The sequence below is a fragment of the Tursiops truncatus genome, chromosome 3, assembly GCF_011762595.2.
Source record: "Tursiops truncatus isolate mTurTru1 chromosome 3, mTurTru1.mat.Y, whole genome shotgun sequence".
NCBI lineage: Eukaryota > Metazoa > Chordata > Mammalia > Artiodactyla > Delphinidae > Tursiops > Tursiops truncatus.
This window is the reverse complement of record NC_047036.1, coordinates 31,516,373-31,534,207: the sequence shown is the minus strand read 5'-3', so window position 1 is coordinate 31,534,207 and position 17,835 is coordinate 31,516,373. Positions and strand designations below refer to the sequence as shown.

The 17,835-nt window shown below is 37.9% G+C and overlaps 1 protein-coding gene across 6 annotated transcripts in view; it reads left to right on the top strand.

Moving 5' to 3' along the window:
* The window catches only part of LIFR (LIF receptor subunit alpha), an 84,728-nt gene that overhangs the window by 40,331 nt on the left and 26,562 nt on the right, over nucleotides 1-17,835 (top strand). For all 6 annotated transcript variants that reach the window (XM_019930124.3, XM_073802072.1, XM_073802073.1 and 3 more), the window contains 7 exons: nucleotides 1,742-1,916; nucleotides 4,143-4,397; nucleotides 7,717-7,846; nucleotides 8,288-8,457; nucleotides 10,419-10,564; nucleotides 11,740-11,902; nucleotides 14,040-14,110. In XM_019930124.3, the coding sequence (XP_019785683.2) occupies nucleotides 1,742-1,916; nucleotides 4,143-4,397; nucleotides 7,717-7,846; nucleotides 8,288-8,457; nucleotides 10,419-10,564; nucleotides 11,740-11,902; nucleotides 14,040-14,110 (1,110 nt within the window). The remainder of the gene's footprint in view (nucleotides 1-1,741; nucleotides 1,917-4,142; nucleotides 4,398-7,716; nucleotides 7,847-8,287; nucleotides 8,458-10,418; nucleotides 10,565-11,739; nucleotides 11,903-14,039; nucleotides 14,111-17,835) is intronic.

The window sequence follows — 17,835 nt, the reverse complement described above, 5'->3', positions numbered from 1 at the left end:
TTCCAAATATTGATAAGATGCAGAAGGATTGAAACTTTCATACCCTTCTGGTGGGAATGTAAAATGCTACTTGATGAATACATTGAGATACTACATTTCTGAAGATGTCTATTCTGCATTCACTCATGATTGCTAGTTTAGCTGGGTAAAAAGATCCTAGGTTGGAAAATTTTCTCAAGATTTTGAAGGCATTGTTCCATTTGCTTCTCATTGTAGATCTATCTTCATCTGTTGTGCTGTACACTCATTAGGCCCCTTTCAGTCTGAAAACACATGCCTGTCAGCTTGGGAAATTCTTATTTTATGTCTTTGAATTCCTCATCTCTTTTTTCTCCTTTTTTTCTTAGAACTTCTGTTCTTTAGAAATTGTACCTTTCTGACCTTTCCTCTAATTATCTTATCATTCTTACATTCCATCAGTATTTTGCTCTATTTTCTGAGCAATTTTTCCTAAAGTTTATCTTGCACTTTTGAATTTCTATTAATATACTTTTTAATATACAAGAGATCCCTTTTCTTAGTCCTTTTTTTAAAAAAATTTATCATGTTCTTGTTTCATGGATGCAATATCTCTTCTTATCTTTGAGGTTATCAGTGATTTAAAATTTTTTTTCTTTCTGTGCATTCTGTTTTTTCACATTGCTTTTTCGTTTTTTTTGTTTTGATCTTTGACTTTCACATTAGAACTTTTTCTCCCCTTTGTGGTCATCTGGTTGCTGCTCATATTTAAGTGAGTGGTTCTTGAAAAATAAAACAAGTCTAATTGGAACTTTTGTTTGCCTGGGTGGGACTTGTTGGCTAGGGCACCACTGTATGTGATTAGGATGGGCTGTCAAGCTGGAAAAATCTTAATATTATTTTAGGTTTTTATCTTGACCTGTTCATATGCTCCTTAGAAAAGTTTGCTTAGACTCTTACCTGGTGAGTATGTACCTGGCCATCAGTATCCTGGGGGCTGAGTAGGGAAGAAGGCAGGAGTGCCCCAGCCTTTAGAATGCGTAGTTAGTTACCATTGCCCATCTGCTTTCCAGTGTCCAGAATCTTACCAGTATTGTTTCTTCAATTTTTTGCCCTTGTGCATCTGTGCCTTAAAAAAAAAAAAAAATCTTGTACTTTTGTTCTAGAGGAATTTCATGAAGTAAAGAGAAGGAAGTACATTTATTTATTTAATCTGTTGTCTTTAACCAGAAGTCCCAAGGTCTCTTTTAGTATATCCTCATATATTTGGTTGAAATCTTGCCCATTTTCCACAATTGAAATTAAGCTTTCTATATTATTATAAGTTGCATATTTAAAAATAAAATTTGAAATATATGACATTTATATAAAAAAATAATCCAGTCTAAAATAATAGTTTATTTTGTTAAAATGCTCTCCTCTCTTTGACTTTAGCCCTTGGAGATAAAAAAAGCATTAACTGTTTTTTGTCCATGGAAAATGGGACCATTTTAGGCAATGGTGTATTTTCTCATGAACTGTATTGAACGTTTTGGACTATTAACATCTTGTGTAATAATGAAGTAGGCCCTAAAGTTGAAGAAGTAAACATAAATGAATCATAATTATTATTACTACAACTCTCCTTTTATGCCTTATAGAAAACAGATAGTTTTACAAAAGAGCAAAGCTTTGATTTACTTAGCTGGTAATTGTATACAGTCTGTTGTGTTTTTTTTAACCCTAAGAGAGAGCAGGACATAGTACTTGGAAATAGAATTTTGTGTTTGTGTTCATTTTGTAGGTGACCCACAATACAACCCTGAATGGCAGAGATACAATTCATCACTGGAGCTGGACCTCAGACATGCCCTTGGAGTGCGCCACTCACTATGTGGGAATTAGATGCTACATTGATGATCCTCAGTTCTCTGGTCGCAAAGAGTGGAGCGACTGGAGCCCACTGAAGAACATCTCTTGTAAGTGCATATTTAAAGGATTTTCATTTCAGATGAATTAGATTAGTCTTGCTTAAGGGTAGGGTTTAGCTCACGGTTTTAGTTCTCTGAACCCCATTTGGATGCATGAGGGTCACCGGGGGATCTTCGAAGTCTTCTGACCCAGAACATTTTGATTCAAAAACTCTGAGATAGGCTTTAGAAATCTGTATTTTTAAAGAACATACTGAGTGATTAGATAAACATCCAGGTTTAAAAATCACTTCGAATAGACATTGGGAGAACATTTAAAAATTTTATGTAGGCGGTAATGAGATCAAGTCCATATTTTTAAAATAGAGCTCCCAATTTCTTGCCCATAGAGCAGACTGCTGTGAGCTGCAGTTACTGCAGAGAACATGGGAATCCGCAAGTATAGGACTTGCCTGGCAGTCCAGTGGTTAAGACTCCGAGCTTGCAATGAAGGGGGCGCAAGTTTGACCCCTGGTCGGGGAGCTAAGATCCCGCATGCCAAAAAAATAAAATAAAATTAACAGTGTGAATCTGCAGGTATATCAAAAATCATCTGTACATTGAATAAAACTCAGGCAGGTATAATGTTGGCAGTGTGAGAGAGGGCCTAGAAAATTGTTGACAATAAAATAAGGTGCTTTAAAAGGCTGGTAATCATTGTAGATTATTTACTCTAGTGACAATATGGAGAAATGGATCAGAGGGAGGAAGGACTGGAAGCAGGCAGATTAATAAGGAGAATCTTGTAGTTCAGCAAAAGACAGTGAAGGTATAAAATAGGACACCTGGGTTTAGAAATGAAAAGAGGGAAGAAGTATGAAAACACTGAAGAGACCGAATTAGAATTAGCGACCATGCTTTTGGTAGGGGAGAAATAGAGCCGAAGATGACTATTAGTTTGGGCAGCTGGGTAGCTGGTGATGCTGTCCAATGAGACAGAAACTATATGAACAAACTAGGTGGGAAAGATAAATTTCAATTTTAATGTGTTGAGCTTGAGGTTGCTGTGAGGTGCCTGGGAGCAATTTCTCATTGTCAGTTGGGAATACAAATTCGGCATCCAGGTGATTAGTTCGAATTGGAGATATACAGTTGACCCTTGAACAACTGGGTAACCCTCAGGGGCTCCGACCCTCCCTGTAGTGGAAAATCCACACATAATTTATAGTTAGCCCTCCATACCCGTGGAACCTCCGTATGTATGGTTCCATATCAGAGGATTCAACCAACCGCAAATCCTGTAGTACTGTAGTATTTACTATTGAAAAAAATCCACACGTAAGTGAACCCATGCAGTTCAAACCCGTGTTGTTCAAGGGTCAACTGTGTACTTGAGAATCGTTAACATACGTGATGTGAAAATTTTTAAATCTTGGAGGTTAACATAACTCAAGGAAAGGGGCATGAAGACCAAGGACGCATCTCTTAGAAGCTTGTATGAGGAGGGGAGGATGGAAGAAAATGAGGCCAGCAAAACAAACAGCAGCCAGAGGGTTAAGAGTAGCAAAAGTAAGTAGTCTACACCCCAAGAGAGAAGGGAGTTTTGAGAAGGAAGACTTTAGGCAACATACCAGATGCTGTGGAAGTTGAAGGAAAGATTACTAAGACGTGGCCACTGGATTGAGCAGTTAGGCCGTGGAGCCATTTAGTAAAGTGGCCAGAGTAGAAGCCAGATTGCAGTAGATTAAAGAGTGAGTAGGTAGAAAGGAGACTAAAGATAATATTTTTAAATTGGCTATTTAGGAAAATAAAAACAAAAGGGTGGCTTTAACCTACAGAGTTGGGATTTTTTTTAGAAAGTGCTTTTTAGGATGTGGAGTATTTAACCATGCATGTAAGCTGATGGAAATTAGGACATCTGATCTAAATACATAGAATAATTTCAAAGGAATGGAATTATTTAATGTGTACCTTTTTCTTGGTGTGGATTTTTCACATGTGGATAAACCCACTTAATTTGAACATTTAGACTTCTTAGATATTAACCTGTGACCTTACACGGCAACCTGCAGTCCCCTCTACTCCCCCCGCCATCACCCCGTCATAAGTAAATAAAACCACACACATTTTTATTTCTTGTGTATGTCTTGCTCCTTTGAAACCTGGGGGGCGGGGGGGGGCGTACCTTATCTTTGGGCCACCATAATTACAAAGTACCTAACTGTGTTTTATGTACACTGGGCTAATTATGTAAAAGACTTCTAAAGTATTTATAATTCCTTTTGCTCTTTCTAGGGTCTCCTGATTCTCAGACTAAGGTTTTTCCTCAAGACAGAGTGCTACTTGTAGGCTCAGATATAACAGTATGTTGTGTGACTCAAGAAAAAGTGTTATCAGCACAGATTGGCAGCACATATTGTCCCCTTATCCATCTCGATGGGGAAAATGTTGCAATCAAGATCCGTAATATTTCTGCTTCCGAAAGTAGTGGAACAAATGTGGTTTTCTCCGTAGAAGATAACATGTTTGGAACAGTTATTTTTGCAGGATGTAAGTATATAATTTTTTTTTTAAGAAAAGAGTTCCTATTAATCTGTTTTGGTCCTCTTTGAAAGCCTTAATGCTTTTTCGGGGGGATGATTTTATTTCTTTCTTATTTTTTTATTCTTTGATGCAAATGACATATGAGGGTACCAGCATTTTTGCTTGTTTTAAGGTGAGTTCTAAGCTTGTTTTCTACATACCTGTATCTATATAATTTGTAGCTTTTGTAATAAAGATTTGAAACATTCATCTACTAATTTTTAGTTTAAATTCTTAGTTAACAGCTTTGTTGAGTCAAGGGCAGGTAGTATATAATATTTCTTACTCCTACATCATTTAGGAATTTTTTCATATAAATTAATTTCCCACCTAATTAAAGCATACCTTTTTTTAAAGTACCTGAATTAAAGAAATTGTAATGATTTTACACAAAATCTTTCAAAAGCATAACCTACACTTCTCTGATGAGAGGAGGGTGGCTGCAGGACATGGGGGGAGGAAGAGTCCCCCTCTCCCTGTGTTCTGTGTCTGATGTACTCTCCGTAATGCAGGGGCATCTTTTAACATGGTCACTTCTACATTCCATGACGTTTCCAAAAGTTGTTGTGGGTGGACTGCCCTACCTATATGGCTTGTGTTGTGCATCCACAGATACTTTTTTTTTTTTTTTTTTTTTTGCGGTACGCGGGCCTCTCACCGTTGTGAGCGGCCGTGGCTCACGGGCCCAGCCGCTCTGCGGCATGTGGGACCTTCCCGGACCAGGGCACGAACCCATGTCCCCTGCATTGGCAGGCGGACTCTCAACCACTGCACCACCAGGGAAGCCCCACAGATACTTTTGTATTTAGAGTTTTTCTGTCCCCTCCCCTGTGGTAACTGTAATGTTATAATGCACTGATGGCTTTGCCTCCAGCAGTGCTTCCCTTCCTGCTCACATTCGGAACTTAAAGTTTCTAGTGGTCCAAGGGTCTCATGAATAAAATGTGTGAAATGTAGTGAATGGATTTTGTCATTTTCTTTTGCTCACTCAGTGATTTTTCTTATGCTTTTTTTTTCCTTACGATTGTCAGTTATGCTGTGGATCAGCCGCTTTCAGTCACTTTTCTACTTCCATAGAAATTTATGATAAATTACATTCAGTTGCTGATAGATTCCCAAGGGAAGGGGATTAGGTGCCCTTCTCAGCTTGATGGCTGTAACCTTACTCTCTTTTTGCCTTCCAGTAAGGCATTTTGGAATTCAAGTGAGAGTGAGGATATATTCAAATTTAAATTTTAGAAATTTAAAAAATTAAATTTTCTTTCCTAAATGGAATTTTAGGAAGTGATGTGCAACATTCCTCACAAATGATCATGGAGTCTAAGTAAAGAACCAGTGTAGCGAAACTGCTTGATAAGTGATACCAAAAAGTGAGATACTCACTTAAAAGAATGAAATAAAAAATTAAAACTTAGAAGATGAGAATATTCACTGTTTTTATTGTTTCTAACAATGTTCTAATCTTTTATCATAGTGCTGTTTAGTTCATAATTTAGCTTTCATTTATAACATTTGGAGGTTGAAATATTGATCAATATTTGTCATTTCAGGAGCAACAGTAACATTTCACTTCAGAGGGAGCTCTTTAGAAACTTGCAGCAAGGGCAGACTGTGGTGTGAGTTAGGGATCAAGATTTACTTTCCTTTCCCTTATGGGTAGCCTGTTACCCCATTCTTTACTGAAAAGGCTGAAAATGTTAGAATCAGCTTGTCAGTTTTCCCCTACATACACACATACACATTCAAACGTGCCAGGATTTTGATTGATATTACATTAAATCTATCAATTTAGGAGGATTTTTATTCTTAAAATTTGAGTCTTCCAAACCATGAACATGGTATAGCCTTCCATTTATTTAGATTTTCTTTGATTTATTTTAGTGATATGAGGTCTTTTATATCTTTTGGTAAATTTATTCCTAGGTGTTTGATGTTTTCTGGTGCTATTAAAAATTGATGTTTTTAAATTGCGTTTTCTATAGACTGCTATATAGAAAGACAATTGATTTATACTGAGCTTTTACCTAGCTTCAATTGATTCTTTTGTAAGTGAATTTCTTTGAAAAGAAAGTCAGTATATTTCAAGTACTGCCCTCTCATATTTTTTTCTCCTTCAATTTTTCCTTCTACTTCTGTCTAGTTTGCTCCTGTTATTTGGATTTTAAGTATTTCAACTTAATATATCTGCCAGATCCTAAAATAATCAGCATTTTAAATATCCTCAAAATTTGGGGTATGTGAATTTAATAAAACGACCAAAAGTTTGTCCTTAAGTTTAAAACAGTTTTCAAAATAAATATGTCAGTGTTAGTTTTATTATCCAGTTGGTAAACTTTCTTATAAATACTCATTACTTCTCTTAATGTTACCTAAGATACTTGAAGGATGTAATGCTTATCTCTGGGGAAAGTGTGAAATTTTCTAAGTCTTATTTGATAAACTAAGGACTATTTTAAAAATTCAGGTTTTTAAAAATAAAGTTATCTTTTAGACTTTTTCAATGAGTAGATAGTCGTTTAACAAAACTTACCTCCATGGAAGATAGTTTGGATAAATACGACAGTAGGAAATATCAGTTTCTGTATATGCTTGGTTAAGTAAGATTACAGAAATATCACTTTCTATAATCAGTGTCAGACTGTAGAATTTTTATTTATCACTCTGTCTCACAAAACAAAAACAAAACTTTTTTTCTTATTCTAGTCTTGCCCCTACAAAAACAGAACAGTCTCATTAAAGAAGAAAAACAACAAAAGATCAGTAGTCACTTGGAATATAGGGATATGTAGAATTTTACCAAGAGTGACTTTGTAAATAATAGTCCTTATAACTTATTTAAGAACTCTGAAACTTGTACCATGGCTTATACTGACTTATGATTTGGTACTTCTTTTCAAATCACAGTATAAAGAGGATAGGTAATAATACTATTAACCTCTAGATTTTTCTGATTTAACTAGTTGGACAAAGGTTCCTTTGAGAGATTTGATGGACTCTGAAATGGGATTTAAGGGGAAAACATGATAGTTGATCTCTTCAGGTTGCTATTGGGGAGTTTCCAAATGAGCTAATGGTCACTCTTAAGTATATGTTAATCCCTCACTCCTAATGTAATATGAACTCTGAAACAACATGCTGTACAAAGAATGGTAATTCCTGCACCATTCAAAATGTAAGCAAATGATTTTTTAAGGAAATTGTCCAAAATGTAATTAACATTTATGAAACATAACGTTTTCAGAGAAAATATACATAATCAAAGTAACTACTTTTTTTTTTTAATTAGATCCACCTGATATTCCTCAAAAACTGAACTGTGAGACATATGACTTAAAAGAGATTATATGCACTTGGAATCCAGGAAGACCGACGTTCTTGGTGGGCCCACGCAATACAAGTTACACTTTATTTGAAAGGTAAAGGTCTCTGGGAAAGGTTGTCAGAACAGTGAGGAGTACCTTGGAAGGATATTAAATGACATAAGAAGATGCTCTGTTTCATTTATGGGAACAAATACAAAACAAAATATGCTGTAGAAAATTGGGTATACTATAAATACTGCATTTTAAACACATGCAGACTCGATATCTTGTCTTTTTAAAAAAGTCTCTAGAAGGAAGAATCCTCAAATATGAACAGAGACTGTCTCTGGGTAGTGGGCTTAATGGCTGATTTTTTTCTTCTGTTTTCTGCCTTGTATATATTTTCTTCCCTGAGTTTGTAGTATATCTATAATTAGAAATACAGACTTTTTAAAAAAAACATTTATTAGAAATTTACCCATTCATCTTTTCCTGCAATAAATCTCTTGCCATTTTGAAATTATTTTAATATTCTTTAATGTTCTCTTAATTCAGTTTTTCAGGAAAATATGTTAGATTTAAAAGAGTTGAGTTGCCCACAAATGAAAGCTATCAGTTATTCTTTCAAATGCTTCCAAATCAAGAAATATACAATTTTACGTTGAATGCTCGAAATCCTCTGGGTCAATCAGAATCAACACTTTTAGTTAACATAACTGAAAAAGGTAAGCTGCTGCATAAACCAGTGTCTTAAAAATAACTTTAGAAGTGGTAAAATGTCTTGAGATTAATGAAAAGTGCTTCTAGGGATTTCTTTTTACTGATTATTTCCTTTATATTTACTTAATACTAATTTTGTAAATTTCATTTAAAAATCGTTATAATTTCAAGTTTCACTGTTTTATTAAATTCAAATAAAAATTTGAATTAATTGTTTCATAGAAATTGTAAGTGGCTTTATCTGATAGTTTTTGATTTCTGAAAATAGTTTTTTGCCCAATTTTTTTTTCTTTTTTTTTTTTTTGTGGTACGCGGGCCTCTCACTGTTGTGGCCTCTCCCGCAGCGGAGCGCAGGCTCAGCGGCCATGGCTCACGGGCCTAGCTGCACGGCGCCATGTGGGATCTTCCCGGACCGGGGCACGAACCTGTGTCCCTTGCGTTGGCAGGTGGACTCTAAACCACTACACCACCAGGGAAGCCCTGCCCAATTTTTAAAACCTTTTTATTTTGAGATAGTTGTAGACTGACAGGTGGTTGTAAAAATAATTACAGTCCTTCATCTGACTTACTCAGTGGTAGCATGTTATGTAACTGTAGTACCATGTCCAAATTAGGCAGTTGACCCTTGTTCAACACTGAACCAGACTACTGACCTTGCTCAGTTTTCACCAGTTTTTATATGCATTTAATTGTGTGTGTGTGTGTGTGTGTGTGTGTGTGTGTGTGTGTGTACTTCTGTGCAGTCGGATCCACGTACAGATTCATGCAACCCACCAATACAGTTCAGATACAGAATTCTTCTGTCGCCCACAGGAACCGCCTCCCATTGTCACTATAGCAATACCAACCACACCCCCATCAACACACACGGGCGCGTGCTAGAATCTCTGTTCCTGGAAAACAGCTAGTCTCTTCCTCATCGCTATTGTTTTGTTATTTTGGGAATGGTGTGTAAATGGAGTTGTACACTATTTAACCTTTAGAGGTTGGCATTTTTTACTAAGGATGATGTCCTTGAGATCCATCCAAGTATGTATCAGTAAATAGTTTGTTCCTTTCTACTGCCGATGATTTCTGGATTTTTACCAACCCTATTAATGTACAGCTCAAAATAGAAATAAAAGAGGCCTGTCTTTTTGGCACTCATTCCTGTGGTCATTCCATGTGTATCAACTCTGTGCCAGGCTCTGCAACACACAGAGCAGTGGCGTAGAGGCCTTCTCTTAGAGACAGTCAGGGGCATAAGGTTGCCTTACTTGTGAATATGTCACTTTTATCGATTATTCCTTCTCATCTTTTTTTGTTATGTCTTGATTTTTTCCATAAGGTCACAAAAGCTACATCTTATACTTGCATGGCAGTTTTATATGTTTTTTTCTGCCCTCTGCCATTTCAGCCATATCTTCCACGTGATTCTTTCCCATCACTCAATTTGGTATATGCACTATCACCAGTGTAATGTGCAGTTTGCTTCACTGTACCTTTGTTCTTGCCAAGACCCCAGCCTGAAATGATTTTCTGCAACTGTTTTGCCAGTTTCATTCTGATTCATCCTTCAAAGCTCATCTTAAGTCCTATCTTCACTGTACATGTGCACTTACATCTAAATTCCTGTAGCAGTGAATATCTGTACCATGCATTTAGGACTTAATGTATATACTCTTGTTGATTTTCCTTCTTTCTGTTTGTCAGTCCCCAAGTAAATGAGGGGTTCCTTAAAGGTAGAGACTGACTTACTACCTTTTAGTATTTCTGATGCCAGCTGAGAAACCTTGAGTGTGAATGGTTCTTAAACAATGCTGGCCTGGTGTCAGCAGTGAAGGTGAGATTTGTATTCCACACAACAATGGGTGGAACATTGTTGGTCAGCACTGATGACATCTCTTCTGTTTTTTGTTTTCTTTGACTCTCACTTGTCATATTAGAAAAGAGCTTTCAAAGTAATCTTTGAAAATTGTATTTACAGTTCATCCCCATATTCCTACTTCAATCAAAGTGAAGGATATCAGTTCAACAGCTGTTACACTTTCCTGGCATTTACCGGGCAGCTTTGCAAAGATTAAACTGTTATGTCAAATTGAAATTAATAAAACTAACTCAGTACATGAAATGGTGAGTAAGAGTCTTCTGTAAACTTCCTTTGAGATTATTTTGGATAAAATACTTAGTTTTCAAAAAGAATTAAGTAAATTGGTATGCACAAGCGCTCAGATTACTTATTATAGAGATTTACTAAGTGTGAAGACATTATATATCAATATCATAACAGCATTATATTTAGCACTTAAAAACAGTTATAATACCGGATATTATAGAACGTAAGTTTGACTTTTACTACTCAGAATATTTCCAGGTCTAGTATAGTACCTGGCATGTAACTGGTGCTCAATAAATTTGTGAATGAATTAGTAGTTTTTGCCGTAACCATTGGTGTTAGTTAATGGACTAATCGGCACCAAAGAGAAGGTGTGATTTTTAAAATTGCTAAGTGCAGCAATAGGAGCAAGTTATAATTGGGCGTTATAAGTCAAAACACGGCTTTTTAGTACATTTTACATACTTAGGTTGACTTTTATGCCGCACCATCTTGTAATTTGGGGTAGGTCCAAAATAAATGATGTACTTAAATAGTCACTTGGAAACTTAATGATAATTTCTAGAAAATCAGTCAAACTGCAAAACGTAACCCAGAAAGCGTCTTTGCAATAAGTAATTGGGAACTCAGAGACTTTCCTGAGACATGCAAATCCTCATATTTGTTTAGAATTGCTTCATCTTAATTTATTTAGTTTAAATATTGAATAGTCTACATGTTTAGCACCACACTAGAGGTTCTAAGTGCCATATAAAAAAAGATGCATAAGATGATGCCTGCCTCCAGTCAGTTTCCAAATATCATCTGAATAATGTATTTAATCCTCAAGGTCATCTTAGACTACTAAGTTATATTAAGGTATATTGCATTACCATTAACCATTGACTGAATAGCATCTTCTCTGCATAATTAATTGACCATTATTACTTAGATCCAACATTTGGACTAAAAAGATACCTCAATTTTATTTTTTGCTGTTGCAGAACATAATTTCACTGATTTGGCATTTACATAAGAATTAAAATATAGTGGATGAACTGTCTTTGGTTTTATAGAGGTAAACTCTTACGACATTCAGTCAATTTATGTTACAAATTTGGGAGGCTTTCTTCTAAAAAAAGTATATGAGTGTATGTATGTATTCATATACATGTGATATTATATATATAATATATATATTTGTTTCTAATAGCGGAATGTCACAATGAAAGGAATAGAAAATTCAAGTTATCTTGCTGCTGTGGATAAGTTAAATCCATATACTATATATACTTTTCGGATTCGTTGTTGTACTGACCCCTTCTGGAAATGGAGCAAGTGGAGCAATGAAAAACAATATTTAACCACAGAAGCCAGTAAGTTAACTGAATGACATACGGCTAATTATTACTATGGATGCTGAAATTTTGTTTTTAAAAGAAAATGTCACCAAAGTGACTAAAAGCAGGAGAATGTTTAGATAAATTGTGTAACTATATAATGCCTGCTAGTAAAATATCATACAGACATTTTAAATGATGGTTTTTCGAGTTTTGTGATAATATGGAAAAATGCTTGGCATGTGTTATGTGAAAGGACTAGGCTACCCTATCCACAATGTGATTGCAACTGTATTAAAATGATACATAGGAAACCAAACTTGAAACCATAGTAAGATTATGGAGTGATTTTTCTCACACTCTTTCCTCCTATTCCTGGAGTTTTCATAACCTATTTAGAGTATCTCTTTATTGAAAACAAGTTTTAATAAAGCTAATTTGGTGGAATTTGTATTTGTGACCTAGGCCTGAGAAATGGATGGGACTACAGGTTCTTGAACTTTAGTTTCTGTGGTACGCCCAGGTCAATATATCTATAAAATCAGGTAACTGGTTATCTAAGTATGATAATTTCTAAAGACAGAATGAGATACTATTCTTGATTAAGCAGATGTCAGCTTTAAAACAAAGCCAAAAATTTAGAAATAGGTGTAATTTTCAGAAATCATTAAACAAAAGATAGCAAAAGCTTTATTTGAACTATATAATATAGGGAATATAAACTTCTTCCAAAAAATTTAACAAACAGTAAGATAAAAAAGGACAGGTATTAACCCAGATTTTGTCTCTCTACATGAAGACTAGAAAGATGAGAGAGGATCCTTACAGTACATGTAAGAATTGTTTGGATCATGCTTGAGTCCAGGGAGAGTGTATTAGTTATCTATTGCTATGACACATTACCTCAGAACTCAGTGGCTTAGAACAGCAAACGTTTGTTATCTCACAGTGTCTGTGGATCAGAAATTTAGACAGCTTAGCTGAGGCTACAGTCAGGATGTGGGTAGGGGCTGCAGGCTTGATTGGGGCTAGAGGATTGCCTTTCAGGATGGTTCAGTCACATGCCTGTTGGCAGGAGGCCTCGGTTCCTCACCACGTGGGCCTCTCCGTAGGGCTGCTGGAGTGTCCTCAACATGGCAGCCAGCAAGTCCCAGACTTATTGATCAAAGAGAGAACAAGGCAGCCTCCACAATGTCTTTTCTGTCCTAGCCTCAGAAGGGACATACATCACATCTGCCGTACCCTACTTGTCACACAGGCCAATGCTGATACAGTGTGGGAGGGACCACACGAGGGCATGAATGTCAGGAAGCGAGACCAATATCATTGGTCATTTTGGAGACTGGCTGCTTTTGCTTTCAGTTGATGAGCTGTTGTTGCCAAGAGGAAACATTTTATTTATGCCTCATTAAGATGAAGGCATTAATTCATTTAACAAATACTTGTTGAGTATCCACCATGTGTCAGGAATTGTTCTAGTTACTAGGAATATAGCAGGGAATAAAACAGCAATCTCTGTCCATGGAGTTTATAGGATAAAGGATTAGAAATGAGTTTTAAAAATATGTATACAATAGCATATTGGGTGGCAGTGAGTGCCACAGAAAAAAATAAAACCTAGAGAGAGGGCTAGGGAATGAAGGCCAGGCAGTTGAGGAGGGAGGTTGCAATTTTAAATAGAGTAGCTGGAAGAGACTTCACTAATAGGTAACACTTGATCTGAGATATAAAGGAGGTGGTGAAGGAAGCTACGTGGTTAATTCAGAGAAGAAAAGTTCTAGGCAGAGGAAGAGAGGGCATAGGAAGTGCAGAAAGCCTGGGGCAGGTGTCCTTGGCATGTTTGAGGAGCAGCCAGGAAACCAGTGTGTAGCCAGAGCCAGCTTGAGTAAGGGGGGAGAGATGGATGTGAGATGGAGAGGCAGCCTTGGACCCATTTCTGAGGGACTTGAGGGTGATTTTAACCCATTGTAAGGGGCCTTGTGTTTTGTAGACATTTGGAGCTCAGCTTTTCCATTGCTCCATTTTCTAAGTGGAAGCCACTGACTTCGTCACATTTTTATTGAGAATTTCAAAAACCTAGACAAAAATTTCAAATACCACCATCCCACTTATTGATCATATCAACTTACGTAGTATGCATCTTCAAATACCAACTTTTAAATCTCTTTTCTAGTTCCTTCAAAGGGACCAGATACTTGGAGAGAGTGGAGTTCTGACGGAAAAAATTTAATAATATATTGGAAGGTAAATATCTAATTCTTCCTTGAGTATTTAAATAACTTTATTATGCTGAACTACTTAACTTACATATGGTACCTGGGTTATCAGGCAGCCAGGATTTCCCAGACTGGCTTAGCGTACAGTATTGCTGAGAATGTAACCTGGCTTCTAAAAGCCCCAGATTCCACATCACTGCAGATGCACCACAGTCACTGTAGTGAGGATGTCTGTGTCAAGAGCTGAGCATTCTTCAGTTTGATTTTATGAGGCCTGTAAAGATTTCATGCATTCCATCTCTCTCACTTTAGTCAGAAATGCAGCCAGAAACCACAAGTTAGGATCTCAAGTGTTTATGTTACATTTTCAATTCAATGACTGGGAAACCAACTTTATATATATATATCATGTGTAATTTGTTGTCCCCTAAGTAAATTGCATTATCATATGATAATTATAAAGTTTTACATAGTTTTCTAAAATTCTAGATAAAATATGAATTGCATTATATTTTACTAGCTTTTCCTTACCAGAGCAGATGTTTTTGTTGCTATATTTTTTTATCTGATTTATGAACATCAAAACCATGAACAATTGTCTTCTACACCAGATTTCATAGGAACAGTTATAACCAGATTCTTTTAAAACAGTGAATTTTGTTATTTAAATTTAAACTATTATTTTTATAAAAATTTGACATCTTTACAGCTTTAAGTAAAGTAAATCTTTGAAGTCTGTGAGCAAGTTGTGTACAAATTCCATTGCTTCGAGGTTGTCTGTATATGACTGTGCATCCCGTCTTACTCTTGATTAGCAAATCCCCTGGCTACTCTCAGTTGTCTGTCAGATTTCACAATAATATGGTAACAATTATATAAATTACTTCAATGTGAGAAAGTTTAGAATATTGTTCAAACGAGATAAATGTTTAACCAAGGATTAAAAATACTGAAGCAATTTGGATTCTAACTTCAGTGACTAGTTGATGGTTCTGCCATATTTGGTTGGAAAATTAAGTTGTTTTGGACATGTTGAGTTTTTTAAACATGTGCCACAAGGATATCTGAGTACAGTTCAGTAGAAGGTGGTTTGATGTAAGGCTCTGGAGCTCGGGAGAGGTCTGAGCTAAAGACATAGCTGTGAGTAAGCAGATAACTGGGATCACTCAGGGAGAGCATGCAGGGTAGAAAGAGGCCAAGAGTGGAACTGTAGGTGATGGCAAGATAGAAAGGACCAGCAAAGGAGGAGGATCCAGCAGGGGAGATTGGGAAGGCCAGAGAGGCAGGAAGACCAGAAGAAAATAGCTTTTGCAGAAACCAGGGGAGGGGGATGTGTGAAGGAATGAATAGTATCAAATGAAACCCACAAGTCTTAGGATGGTAACATGTCCACTTTACCAGGCCATTGGAGAGCCATCGGGGAACTCTGTTGGAGCAGTGTCTTCAGCAGAGTATTAATGTCAGTGTCAGTCTGGATCAGAGGGTCCCATGCACTGTTATATGAATTGGAGCAATTATTTTAAAAAGCAGTTTAGCTATATAAATAAAGAAGTTTGAATGTGAGGGAGACCTTCAAGATGGCGGAGGAGTAAGATGTGGAGATCACCTTCCTCCCCACAAATACATCAGAAATACATCTACACGTGGAACAACTCCTACGGGACACCTACTGAACGCTGGCAGAAGACCTCAGACTTCCCAAAAGGCAAGAAACTCCCCACATACCTGGGAAGGGCAAAAGAAAAAAAGAAAAAACAGAGACAAAAGAATAGGGACGGGACCTACACCTCTAGGAGGGAGCTGTGAAGGAGGGAAAGTTTCCACACACTAGGAAGCCCCTTCAGTGGCGGAGACAGGGGGTGGTGGGGGAGAAGCTTCGGAGCCACAGAGGAGAGTGCAGCAACGGGGGTGCAGAGGACAAAGAGGTGAGATTCCCACACCGAGGATCGGTGCCAAACAGCCTGAGAGGCTTGTCTGCTCACCCGCCGGGGTGGGCGGGGCTGGGAGCTGAAGCTCAGGCTTCGGAGGTCAGACCCCAGGGATAGGACTGGGGTTGGCTGCGTGAACACAGCCTGGAGGGGGCTAGTACACCACAGCTAGCCAGGAGGAAGTATGGGATAAAGTCTGGAAATGACTAAGAGACAAGAGACCATTGTTTTGGGGTGGACAAGGAGAGGGGATTCAGAGCACCGCCTAAACGAGCTCCAGAGACGGGCATGAGCCACGGCTATCAGCGTGGACAACAGAGACAGGCATGAGACACTAAGGCTGCTGCTGCAGCCACCAAGAAGCATGTGAGCGGCGAGCACAGGTCACTCTCCACACCTCCCTTCTGGGGAGCCTGTGCAGCCCGTCACTGCCAGGGTCCCGTGATCCAGGGACAACTTCCCCGGGAGAATACACAGTGCGCCTCAGGCTGGTGCAACATCAGGAATGCCTCTGCCGCTGCAGGCCCGCCCCGCATTCCGTGCCCCTCCCTCTCCCAAGCCTGAGTGAGCCAGAGCCCCCTAATCAGCTGCTACTTTAACCTCGACCTGTCTGAGCGAAGAACAGATGCCCTCAGGTGACCTACATGCAGAGGCGGGGCCAAGTCTAAAGCTGAACCCCAGGAGCTGTGTGAAAAAAGAAGACGAAGGGAAATCTCTCCCAGTAGTCTCAGGAGCAGCGGATTAAATCTCCACAATCAACTTGATGTACCATGCGTCTGTGGAATACCTGAGTAGTCAACGAATCATCGCGAAGTTGAGGTGGTGGACTTCGGGAACAATTGTAGACTTCGGGTTTGCTTTCTGCATCTAATTTGTTTCTGGTTTTATGTTTATCTTAGTTTAGTATTTAGAGTTTATTATCATTGGTAGATTTGTTTATTGATTTGGTTGCTCTCTTCCTTTTTTTTATATAGATACATATATTTTTTCCTTTTTCTCTTTTTGTGAGTGTGTATGCTTATGCTTCTTTGTGTGAATTTGTCTGTATAGCTTTGCTTTTACCATTTGTCCTAGGGGTGTGTCTGTCCGGTTTTTTTTGTGTCCTTTGTTTTTGTATAGTTTCTAGCACTTATTATCATTGGTGGATTTGTTTTTGGTTGCTCCCTTCTTCCTTTCTTTCTTTTCTTTATTACTTTTAATTATTTGATTAATTTATTTATTTATACATTTATTTATTTATTTTTGGCTGCATTGGGTCTTTCTTTCTGTGCATGGGCTTATCCCTAGTTGTGGCGAGCAGGGGCTACTCTTTGTTGCTGTGCGCAGGCTTCTCATTGCAGTGGCTTCTCTTCTTGCGGAGCATGGGCTCTAGGCACGCAGGCTTCAGTAACTGTGGCTCTCAGGCTCTGGAGTGCAGGTTCAGAAGTTGTGGCGCACGGGCTTAGGTGCTCCACGGCATGTGGGATCTTCCTGGACCAGGGCTCGAACCTGTGTCCCCTGCATTGGCACGTGGATTATCAACCACTGCGCCACCAGGGAAGCCCAATTTTGGTTATTTTTAATAATTTTTTTATTTTGTATTTTAATAACTTTATTTTATTTAATTTTATTTTTTTCTGTCTTTTTCTTCCCCCTTTTCTTCTGAGCTATGTGGCTGACAGGGTCTTGGTGCTCAGGCCAGGTGTCAGGCCTGAGCCTCTGAGGTGGGAGAGCCGAGTTCAGGACATTGGTCCACCAAGACCTCCCAGCTCCACGTAATACCAAATGGTGAAAGCTCTCTCAGAGATCTCCATCTCAACACTAAGACCCAGCTCCACTCAACGAC